Here is a 12,576-nt window from a genome sequence, read left to right as displayed (position 1 = left end):
CTCTCCACCCCCTTCTTCTCTTTATCACTCTGCCTTTCAAATAAATAAATACATAGAAACTCATGGGAACTTGAGGTGACAGAACAACATATATTTGTAACAATATGGTATTTAAAATGCCCAATATTCAGTGACAACAAAAACATAAGACATGGAAGGGATCAGAAATCATGATACATTCTCAGGAAACAAAGTAGTCAACAGAAACTGAAGTATACTCTGAGAACTGCCTTCCAAGACCCAACTATAAATATGTTCAAATAAACTATATATAAGGAATTCATGAAAATTACTAAAAAAAGAGATTGTCAAGAGAAATAGAATCTACATGTATTCTAGATATGAAAGTACAATGAAAAAGTCACAAAATGTATGTGGACATAGATTTGTGAATACAGAAGGAATAAATATTGAATTTAAAAATAGATCAAAAGGTGGCCGGCGCCGCGGCTCACTAGGCTAATCCTCCGCCTAGCGGCGCCGGCACACCGGGTTCTAGTCCCGGTCGGGGCGCCGGATTCTTTCCCGGTTGCCCCTCTTCCAGGCCAGCTCTCTGCTGTGGCCAGGGAGTGCAGTGGAGGATGGCCCAGGTGCTTGGGCCCTGCACCCCATGGGAGACCAGGTAAAGCACCTGGCTCCTGGCTCCTGCCATCGGATCAGCGCGGTGCGCTGGCCGCAGCGCGCTGGCCGCGGCGGCCATTGGAGGGTGAACCAATGGCAAAGGAAGACCTTTCTCTCTGTCTCTCTCTCTCACTGTCCACTCTGCCTGTCAAAAAAAAAAAATAGATCAAAAGGTATTATCCAATTTGATAACAAAATAAAGATAAAAAATTAACAAACAGCCTCAGAGAACTGTATAACAATTTTCTGCATACCAATATAAGTGTAATACAAGTTACAACGACAGGGAAGGCAGAAAAAGATGTGGGAAAATACTTGGTTGAAAAATTGACAAATTGATGAAAAACATTAATCTATATATCCATGAAGTTCAATAAACCCCATTATGATGTACAACCACAAAGCGTTGCACAGCCAAACATGCTGTAGCCAACATGCTTAGAGACAAAGAGGTGATCTCTAAAGCAGAAAGAAAAAAAAAAAAAAGGGCCTCCTTATACACAGATGAACAAAGATAAGATTAATGGCTGACATTTCAACAGAATCAAAAGCAGTCAGAAGAAAATAGAAGGATATATTCAAAGTACTGACTGAAATATAAGATTACCAACCAATAATTCTATATCCAGCAAAGCTAATTTTAAAGGCAGCTCCAGACTTAAATAGGAGAAAATAATTCAATGTTAGAAGAACTGATGATAGAAAAACATCAGATGGTAATTCATATCCAGAGAAATAATGAACAGTAAAGGAAATGGTAACATGTTCATATCTCTATAAAATAAATTTTCTACATGTCGTCTCTTAATTCATTTTTAAATGTATGATTATGTAAGAATATTATTATAAACTATACTGCTGACTTAATATGTTTTATTTATGCAATACCTAAGATAATAATTATACAAAGGAGGAGGGATAATATGGAGCTATATTGAAACTAAGTTGCTATGTTTAACTAGAACTGGTTTTGTTAGCATTAATATGAACAATATTATGACAAATTAAGATGCATATTGCAATCCCTATAACAACCATGGAAAATAATTTGTTAAATATACTTCAAAATCACACTGTAATTATAATAGCACACTAAAAATATTTGTTCAAAATGCAAAAGAAGGAAGTAATGGAGGAACAGAGACAAAGGAGATTTGAATCAAATAGAAAACAAATAGCAAAATGACAGACATAACTCCAATGATATCAATTATTGTTCCACATATGATGAACTAGAGATACCAATAAAATAACAGGGTTTGTCAGGCTGTATTTTAGAAGCAAGATCAAACTCTTTGCTGGCTTAGAAAAATAACACTTTATATGTAAACATGCATATATGATAAAAGAAAATGGACCACAGACTAAAAAAAAAATCACAAAACCAGAAAGCTTAGGAAAAAAATGAGGAAAACTTTTGTTATATTGTGATATGCAAAAATTTTAGATATTTCACCAAATACCTACTTCAATAAAGAAAAAATGGATGAGTTTGACAACGTAAAAATTAAAGACTTTTGATATTGAAACATACAATTAATAAATATAAAAGGTATTCCATGAACTGGGGAAACTTTTAGCAATTGTAGTAGAGTACTTCAAAATAATTGTGAAAAATAGAATTAAAAGATAAGGTTATTTTGGTACAGAAAATTTTGAAATACATAGTTTTTCATAATACATGCTCTCTTTGGACTTTTTGAATATGCCTTTGTCTTATCTGATAAACAATTTGTACTCAGAATATAATAAACTCTAATAATTCAATAATAAGACAGCAAAGCCCCCAATTAAAACAACATGCAAAATCTCTGAATTCATTTCTCTATAGAAGATATACAAGGATCTACTTAGCACATGGGAAGATGTTAAACATCAATCCTTATAAGTATACAAAGATTGAAACTATAATAGGATGGTCATAACATCATTATTCATACTAATAAGAAAAGCATAAACAAATTAATATCCATCACCTGGTGAATCAACAAAATGTGGCTCATCCATTCAATAGAGTATATTTAGCACAAGGAGAAATGAAGTAGTGACACATGCTACAACATGGATGAACCTCACAAACATCAGTAAGTGAAAGAAGGTAGTTGAAACAGGCTACACATTATGCAATTGTATGTCCTGAACTGGCAAATCTATAGAGATAGCATATCAGTAGTTGTATGGGGTTCAGAGTAACAGTCATGATTGATCACTTTCCATCCTTCATTACCAACAACCTCAAAAAAAATTGAGTGAAATGCCAAACTGTGGGAATGGTGTTGGGAGTGGTGAGTTACGGCACCTCTTGAGACACCTGCATTTCATATCTGAGTACCAAAAGAAATCCTGGCTAATCCAATCCTGGTTCATCCCACTGCTAATGTGTCTGAGAACGCAATGAATGTGATCCAAGTACCTGGGCCCCTGCTACCCAACTGGCATCAAGGGTGGAGTTTCAGGTTACTGATATTGCCCTGGTCTTGCCCTGGTCATTGCAATAATTTAGGGAGTACACCAACAGATGGCCAATATTCACAATATTTTCCCTTCCTTCCTTCCCTCTCTCCTTTCTTCTCTTCCTTCCTCCCTCCTATCTTTCCTCCCTCCCTCCCTTCCTTCCTACATTATTCTGCCTTCCAAATAAAGAATAAATATTTTTAAAAACCCAAATTGCCTGGAATTAAATCTCTGGTAGATATGAGCCAAAAATAAAAAATATGTCCTTACAGAAAAACAGTGAATCCATGGACTGAGATTTATGGCAGCAACATATGTGTAGTGTGAACAAATTATTACATGAGCAAAGAATATAAAAAAGAAGAAAAATTGCCAGACACATTCTGCAAAATGTTAATGGCGGCTCTGGGAAATCTTCTGAGAACTGGCTCCTTAAAATCCATTTGGGCCCTTTTCAACAGCCTGAGTTCATTCTGGAACATACATTGCCTGTATCTTTCATTTCACCATTTTGTATTTTCAAAGTGTTTTATAAGAATATGTTCAATTTACAAGTTTTTTAAAATAATGCTTTTACAACATGTTACCTCTGATACTTTTACATTCTTTTGCCATCAGAATTGGCTAAGCTCTTAATATCCTGGAATCCTTTGCTACTTGTATAGTCCTTTTAAATCCCTTTTCTACATAATTAAGATTTTGTTAGAGTATTTCTTCATGTGAAAAATTATTCACCATTTAATTTCACAAATCCATACTTCATAAAACAGCAGAAATGCATGTTGTCTGCCTGAAGTATATAAAGCTGTGCTCTGAGGAACAGGAGGCCTAGGATGTAGTTATAGTTTTTATCCAAATAGTTAGAAAAGTTCTAATAATTCCCATTATATCCTATCCTATCCTATAATAATTCATTTCATATCATATGATAGGATATTTCAGATTTAATAACATTTAAGTAGCTTCCACGTTTTTAAGATTTGTATCTGTGGTTCCACACTAACAATGGACTTGCATTCACTGTTGAGTTTTCTGATCAATTTAATTACAGAAAATGAACTATAAATTCTAATTATATGTTGGAAAATACTAGAAAAATTTCAAAGCTCAAACTTATAATGATATTAATATGTATGAATAAATAATGTAGAACAACAATGATTATTTTCCCTACATTCAGATATGTTATTCTATTATTGTTATTTTCAATTAATGTGATTTAAATGAATAACACATAAAGGTTTTTCATGTGTGCATATTTTGTAGCTTTTAACATCAGTCTACCTATACAGCCCAAAGTTGCTTTATTCTCCCAGAGGATAATTTTCAGAAAAAAACCATGTCCTCAGCCACAAATTTTTTGTTACCATAGTGATAAGAATAAAGATTGAAAAAAAGGAAGCTAAAAATAAATGAAGACACTCAGTTTTAAAAATTTGACCTACCTGGTATCACACACTGAAGTTAATCAATTGAATTAACTACATATGCATTAGGTGAAATATCCTACTGGATGAAAAAATGCGTAGGTTGCACATCTGGAGCTATTATCCACAATCAAAGAAGCCAGTGTGAATGAAGATTACTGACAATTTAAAATGCATAAAATCAGATTCTCTTAAAAATAGAATAATATACCAGAAGCAAATAGAAACTCAGTTTGTTCCTTTTCCCTTGAATTTTCTACTTTCTTTCCATGATTTTAGAGTATCTCTCCCATTTTAAAAGAAAGTTTCCTATGTAACAAAAGATTTTTTAGCTGGATGGAGCAGTTTCACTTAATGATATAGATATAGCATTAAAACCGTATTGGAGGGGCTCTTTCTGTAAAGGAAAGCATCCAGATCATACGTACTACAATGAAAACAGAATTTAGTTAAACTAGGTATACTTTTGAAAATTCTTGTTTTAAACATAATTTTGACAGATATAAACATTTATAGAAAACCTACTGTATTTCAAGACTATAAGATAAACTGTGAATGATACATAAAAGGCAGTCCTTGTTGTCAATCATATTTTAATCATGCATTTAATTATGTTTTCCTAACACCAATTTTTGAAACCTTCCTAATAAAATGAAAAGAGTATTGACCTTGGCTTGAAACGACCAGGGTTAAACTACCAGAACTATCAATGAACTCTGACGAGTCTCTTTCTAAGACTCTGTTCTCTCATCAGTAAAATAAGTATATCACTTCCCTGAGCACACAAGAGATGTAATGTGTGAAAATGCCAATGGATGACATTTAATGACAAATGACATTTAATGACAAAATCTCTATACAAATGAGTCATTACACAATCAGGCTTAATATTTAAACATTTTCAATATAAAAGTACATTAGAATTATTTATGAATAATAGTGAAAAACATTTGTTGAATATTTATAATGGGTCTCATTTTACATGAGTGAAACCTCACAACAGTCCAGCGACTTAAAAATTATTCATTTTATAGCTGAGGAAAATGCATAGGAAAGGTAAGTAGCTTTTCCTAAGATGGGCAACTAGTAAGAGGTAGAGCTTTCAATTACTCCCAGGCAAGGTGATGCCAGACCTATGCCTATATCTAAGTAACTATTATGCCATACTCCAAAATAATAAGAAGGCGTCCTTATGAAGCTGTTAACTTGAAAAAGTAAAAGCATTTTAAATTACTAAAGGTAATCTAGAATTTTCTAAAATATTTGATTATATTCTGCTGCATGTAAATTACAAAATTTTATTATTTATCATAAAGAAAAATGGAAACAAATTCACAGTAGTAAATACACTATAAAACATCCACAGGGCATTAATACTCAGTCAAAAATAAAAGCGATTTAGAGCTTGAAAACTTATTAATATTATGAAGCAAAACAGTAATGTTCAAACAAATGTAGAAAATACTAATTTTCATAGAAAATAATGTCATATGCAAGAAAAAAAACTAGAAAACAGGTATCAGATTTAACAATCTGTATTTCTTAGAAATCGTATTTTCCAAATTCTCTATAAATAAACATCAATATATTTGGCATTATAAAAAGTCAAGTAAACAACCTATGATCAGTGCAATGCTAAGTGATTTATATGCTTCTGCCAGTAGATGAACAAACATTTACCAAAGTCTAGAAAATTGGCCCAAATGCTATGGATATATAAGTGACAAAACAAAGTCTACAGCTAAAAAACTGTATAAATTTGCACTAATAATGAAAGAAGATAACTTCAAACATGCAACAAAGATCTAATCTTAATGTTTTGAATTTACTCACACTTTCCTATTAGTAAGAAAGCCCTTTTCCTATCTCAAAAAAGGTCCTGAAATATATTATCTTTTCCTCCTGATTAACATGTCAGAAAGCCATAAAATTTGTATAGACAAAGAAAACAAAATATACAACAATCAGTTGTGTTTTTACATTACCACCAAATATATTAAAAAGAAATTAAGAACACAATTCCATTTACCACGACTTTAAAATACTGAAATACTTAGGAATAAACTTAATTAAGGAGATAAAACATCTCAACACTTAACACTCTAAGACACTGATGAGATACTGAAGACACAAATAAATGAAAAGACATCCCCGTCTGCATAGTTTAAAGGAATTAATATTACTAAAATGATAATAATATCCAAAGTGGCCTACAGAGTCGATGCAATCCCTTGCAAAATTCTAAAGGAATTTAGTAAAAATAACCCTAAAATTCATAGGGGACCACAAAAGATCCTAACTAGCCAAACTAATTCTGAGAAAGAACAACAAAGCTGGAAGCATCACACTTCCTGTTTCAAACTATACTACAAAGCTACAATATCCAAAGCCATATAACTATAACCATAAAAAACAGATAGATGTAATAGAATAAAAATCTCATAAATAAAACTCTGTGTATCTAGGCAAGTAATCTATGACAAAGGTGCCAAGAATACACAATGCAGAATGTATAGTCTCTTCAGTAAATGGTTATCCACACACAAAGAATGCATTTAGAACCTTTGCTTTATATATTATAAAAATAAATACCTAACTGTAAAGTTTTAAATGTAAAAATACTAGTAGAAAACACATGGGAAATCTCCTTGATATTGGTCTTAGAAATAATTTTTTTAAAATATGATCCCAAAAGTCATCAACAAGACCAAAACAAAGTGTGATTATATCAAACTGCAAAGCTGCACAGAAAATCGATCAACAGAATTGGAGAAAATATTTGCAAACCATATATCTGGCAATGGGTTAATATCCATAAAACATAAGGAAATAAATATGACTAATAGCAAAAAAAAAAGTAATTTTAAAATGGCCAAAGAATCTTCACAGATAGATTTCCAAAGAAGACATGAAAATAGGCAACTGTTTGATGGAAAAAATGCTATCATCAACCATCAGGAAAATCAAAATCAAAACCACAATAAGATGTCATCTTAAATCTTTTTCAGATCATTATTACAAAAAAATACAAGAGATACTTATTGGCAAGAATGTAGAGCAAAGGGGATCCTTATATGATGGAGGTAAAAATTCTTCACCCATTATGGAAAACAGTATGGGAGTTCCTCAAAAATTTAAAAATAGGGGCAGGAGTAGAACCCAACAGTTAAGTCTCTGGTTAAGATGCTCACATCCCACATTTGAGGCTCAAGGTTCAATTACTGACTCTGGCTTCTAACTCCAACTTCCTGCTAATGCACAGTCTAAGAGCAGCAGTGATGGCTCACGTAGTTATGCTGAAGCTGTTCAATGGAAGACCTGGATTGAGGTCCCAGGCTCCTGGTTTGGGGTGACACAGTCCCAGTCATTGTGGACATTGAGGCTGGAAGTTGTAGATAGGAGCTCTGTCCTGTTGCTTCTCAAATAAATACTTTTAAAAAAATTGAAAAGAATTACGCTAAGATCTAGCAAATCTATCAAGAAAAGAAAGATGGAAGAGGAGAGGAGAATAGAGGTGAGGGGAGGGGAGGGAAGAGAAAAGGAAGGGAAAGGAAAAGAAAGAATCAGTGTATCAAAGAGATACCTGCCTGCCTACAATATCCACTGCAGGATTCTTCACAATAACCAAACTAAGAATCTATCAACAAATGAACAGATAAACAAATGTTATATTTATATACAAAGAAACATCGTTCAGCCTAAAGAAAGAAGGAATCCTTCCAGTTGTGGAAACATGGAAGAATCTAGAGGACCTTACGCTAAGTGAAATAAGCCAAAGTCAGAAAGACAAATGATCTCATATGTGGCATTTAAGAGAACTGAACTCAAAATAACAGAATAGAATGATTGTTTTAAAAAGGTAGGGTGTCAGGTGAAATGGGGAGATGTTGATAAAGGCATACAGACTTTCAGTTAAGTAGAATAAGCTCTGGGCATTGTGACCATAGTTAATAATACTTTATTGTTTACTTGAAATTTGCTGTTATTATCACACACACACACACACACACACACACACACACAAGTTTAACTACAGATAGGGTAGGTATGCTGATTAATTTCAGCATGGTAACAGTCACACAATGTGTGAGTACACAGAGGTTAAAATTTTTGCACCAAATAAAACTGTCTTCCAATTCCATTCCCCATAAACATTTAAAATTACCTGCATATACATATATAAAAACATCATATTACACAGCTTGAATATAAACAATCTTTTTGTTAACCACATTTCCATGAATCTTAGAAATTAAATAATGAGGGGCCGGCGCTGTGGTGTAGCGCCTGCAGTGCTGGCATCCTATATGGGAGCTGGTTCGAGTCCCGGCTGCTCCAATTCTGATCAAGCTCTCTGCTATGGCCTGGGAGGGCAGTGGAAGATGGCCCAGGTGTTTGGGCCAGTGCACCCATGTGGGAGACCCAGAGGAAGCTCCTGGCTACTGGCTTCAGATCAGCACAGCTCCGACCGATGAGGCCATCTGGGGAGTGAACCAGCAGATGGAAGATCTCTCTCTCTCTCTCTTCCTGCCTGCCTCTCCTTCTCTTTTTAACTCTGACTTTCAAGTAAATTAATAAATCTTTAAAAAAAAAAAAGAAATTAAATAATGAAAACTTAGCAGTATCTTAAGGATTTAAGGAAAATTGATTGAGATTCCCTTAGTGATATTTCCATCCTCTTACTTATCTTCAGAAAAGAGAAAAATGTCCATTTATATTATACATATTCTCAGACAATACTACCTTTTCATTTACTTGCTTTTCTTAAAGAAATTGATTTTCTAACTGTAAAACTGTTGTATTAAGATAGATTACAATGTTTATACATTCAATTTTAATTACGTTTTCAGTACCCAATATAACCCAGGAGACAGTTATTTAGCATATTTAAAATATTTAATTCCTTAAAAATATACTCAGTTATACAAAAATTTTATTGTCTTAACTTTTTTTTTTTTTTTGACAGGCAGAGTGGACAGTGAGAGAGAGAAACAGAGAGAAAGGTCTTCCTTTGCCGTTGGTTCACCTTCCAATGGCCACCACGGCCAGCACCACATGCTGATCCAAAGGCAGGAGCCAGGTGGGGTGCAGGGCCCAAGGACTTAGGCCATCCTCCACTGCACTCCCGGGCCGCAGCAGAGAGCTGGACTGGAAGAGGGGCAACCGGAACAGAACCCAGCGCCCCGACCGGGACTAGAACCCGGTATGCTGGCACTGCAGGCGGAGGATTAGCCTACTGAACCACGGCGCCTTAACTTCTTTTAACTCACCTTTTAAATATCTTTCTTGATATATATTAAGACCAAATACCAAGAAATTTGAAGAAAATGACTTACATAACATATTTAACCTAATTAAGTGAAGGAAGGAAGAAAGTAGAAAGGGAAGAAAGATAGAACTATAAAGGAATGGAGGGAAAAAAAATGAGAAAATACTCACTTCTGTGGACCAGGTCCCAAGTATCATCAATTTGTGCCTGGGTTGGGAAATGACCACAGTCATTGAAGTACTTAAGGAGTTCATTTCGATCTAGTCCTTGCCAATCTTCTCTCTTAGCAAACATTGTTTCATAGTCTAAAAGTAAAATAAAACACATTTTATTTATAAATGATGTATTAAGTATACTTCACCTAAAGGTTCACTGGATTTGAACAAACTCTTACTCCAGGTTGTTATTTCTACCAATATGTTTCCATGAGGCTACGCCCATGAATGCTCCCTTAGCATCATGGCAACCAGAAGGTAAAAGTCAGAAAGAAGTGCTTCCCCTCCCCCCATACTTCCTATTCCACCATAAGGAAATTTGGATTTTACTCCCTTAGGCGAACCCTGGGTTCCTCTATTTTGCTTTCATGATAATTCTCCACAGACTCTACATACATCAATGCTGAAAGCATGTCCCAAGACATGGTTTTAATATCAGGATTTCTGGTGGCCTGACTCCTGCTGACTCCTTTAAGTATTTATTTCTTATCAGCTACTCATTTTCATTCATTTATTTCTGGACTCTACTCACATACAACTTTTTGGATTGATGATTGCATTTTGGACCGCTTGTTCTACTTCCCATTCATCCCCTAATGTAGAGCAATGTCTACTCCTCTCATTGATTTTATGGATTTCTATTTCCTAATTTAAGGTACTTTGCCACTCCTCTCTCAAGACTACCACAGGCCGGCGCTGCGGCTCACTTGGCTAATCCTCCCTCTGTGGCGCAGGCACCCCGGGTTCTAGTCCCGGTTGGGGCACCAGATTCTGTCCCAGTTGCCCCTCTTCCAGTCCAGCTCTCTGCTGTGGCCCGGGAGGCAAGTGTTTGGGCCCTGCACCCGCATGGGAGACCTGCAGGAAGCACATGGCTCCTGGTTTCACTCTGTAGCGGCCACTTACGGGGTGAACCAAAGGAAAAGGAAGACCTTTCTCTCTCTCTCTCTCTCTCTCTCTAACTCTGCCTGTCAAAAAAAAAAAAAAAAAAAAAAAGACTACTGTGGGGAGCAACTGGGAGCGACTCGGACTAGACTAAGTTACTGGAATTAAGACTTATTCTATGCATCTGCTCTCCCACAATATGGCGCTGGGAGAGGAGGAAACAGCTTCTACACAGCTGCCTCCAGTTCAACCAATAAACTGTAGGACCTGCTCCTGATTGGAGGAGAGCAGCGTACTTGGCGTGTGGGTAGCAGAGTTGGGATTGGTGGAAGAGGACTATAAAGGAGGAGAGAGACAACATGCACCAGGAACATCTGAGGGAACACCTGAGCAGCCCCCGAGAGAGCTGGCCGGCGGTGTGCCGCTCCCCTGCGGAAGTGGGGAAAGTGGCAGGGGGAACCACCCTTCCACGAAGGTGGAAGGGTCAGTAGCCAACCCGGGAAGAACCAGCAGCAAACCCGGGGAGGGCTGAGCAGACAAAAGAACAGCGCAGGGTCCTGTGTCGTTCCTCCACGAAGAGGGGGAGTGACATAATGGTGCCGTGACTCGGATATGAAGCCTAGGCAGGGTTTAGTGTCGTTCCTCCATGAAGAGGGGGAGCGACATAATGGTGCCGTGACTCGGATATGAAGCCTAGGCAGGGTTTAGTGTCGTTCCTCCACGAAGAAGGGGGAGCGACAGACTACCACAGGAAATCACTCACTGGAGCCAACTGTCTCCTGTCATCTGTCTAATGTTACTTTATGTTAGACAGAAGTTGAAGAATGACCAAAGGAATCAACACATATTTTGTAAATCTAATTCTCTATGATCATGTTGCATTTTCTTCCCTCAAGGGTAATACTGAGTCTCCACTCTACAGTATGTTGGATTAGTAAAAGTCAGTATTTACAAGATGACAGGGACTGCTTAAGTACACATGTAGTTGTTCAATATGAGGTCCCAATCACAAAGAAACCATGGTGGTTTCTAAAAGAAGTTGTATCAACCACATAGATTTCAATTTTCTAATCATTCATGCACTTTTTTGAAGGAGATGGTAATGCCAAATCAACAAATACAAGTGGTAACATAAATATGAGTACCTATTCCAGATCCTGAAACACAGCTATAAAATAAATTCATAGCACATATTAAGTATATCTATGAATTTTTTTCTCTTGTCAAATCAGCAAACTAGAGCAGTTACTTTTCCTATCCCATTCATATCTACTTGTTCCTTAAATTTCTGTGCCTGCTGATATAATTTTCTATGGCCAGCATCTGTATTTCATTGCCTAAGAGCTCCATCTGCTGCAGAACTTCACTCTGCCCACCTGTGTAGCAAGCAAGAGGTCTCAGGGAATTAATACTTCCATTGCAGTAGCCTCAACCAATGACTGGGGAGAGTTTGTACATAAAAACCAGCACTTGAGGGAAGTTGGCTATACTGTTTTTTTGAGTTCTCTAGAGGAATTAAGATCCAGTTGTTGACACCACAACTTGTTTCATAATGCACTCTTTTTTTTTTTCAACTTCCATCCCTTCCTTGTCTCATGTTTCCATTCCACTAACATTACTTCCTGTGAACAATTCCCAAATATATTAGTGGATGTTAAAATCCTGTGTCATGCTCCTAGTGTGGAAAAACCCATCCTAAGAATAAAGA

The 12,576-nt window shown here is 36.0% G+C and overlaps 1 protein-coding gene across 1 annotated transcript in view; it reads right to left on the bottom strand.

The window, feature by feature from the left end:
- IQCM (IQ motif containing M) overlaps positions 1–12,576 on the bottom strand; it is a 459,382-nt gene that overhangs the window by 227,028 nt on the left and 219,778 nt on the right. The window contains exon 10 of the mRNA XM_089301770.1: positions 9,942–10,076. Coding sequence (XP_089157896.1) covers positions 9,942–10,076 — 135 coding nt within the window. The remainder of the gene's footprint in view (positions 1–9,941; positions 10,077–12,576) is intronic.

This window comes from Oryctolagus cuniculus, chromosome 8 (genome assembly GCF_051225735.1).
Source record: "Oryctolagus cuniculus isolate XC-2025 breed Fujian yellow rabbit chromosome 8, ASM5122573v1, whole genome shotgun sequence".
Lineage (NCBI taxonomy): Eukaryota > Metazoa > Chordata > Mammalia > Lagomorpha > Leporidae > Oryctolagus > Oryctolagus cuniculus.
The sequence above is the reverse complement of the archived record's forward strand: the minus strand, read 5'-3'. Positions and strand labels throughout refer to the sequence as shown.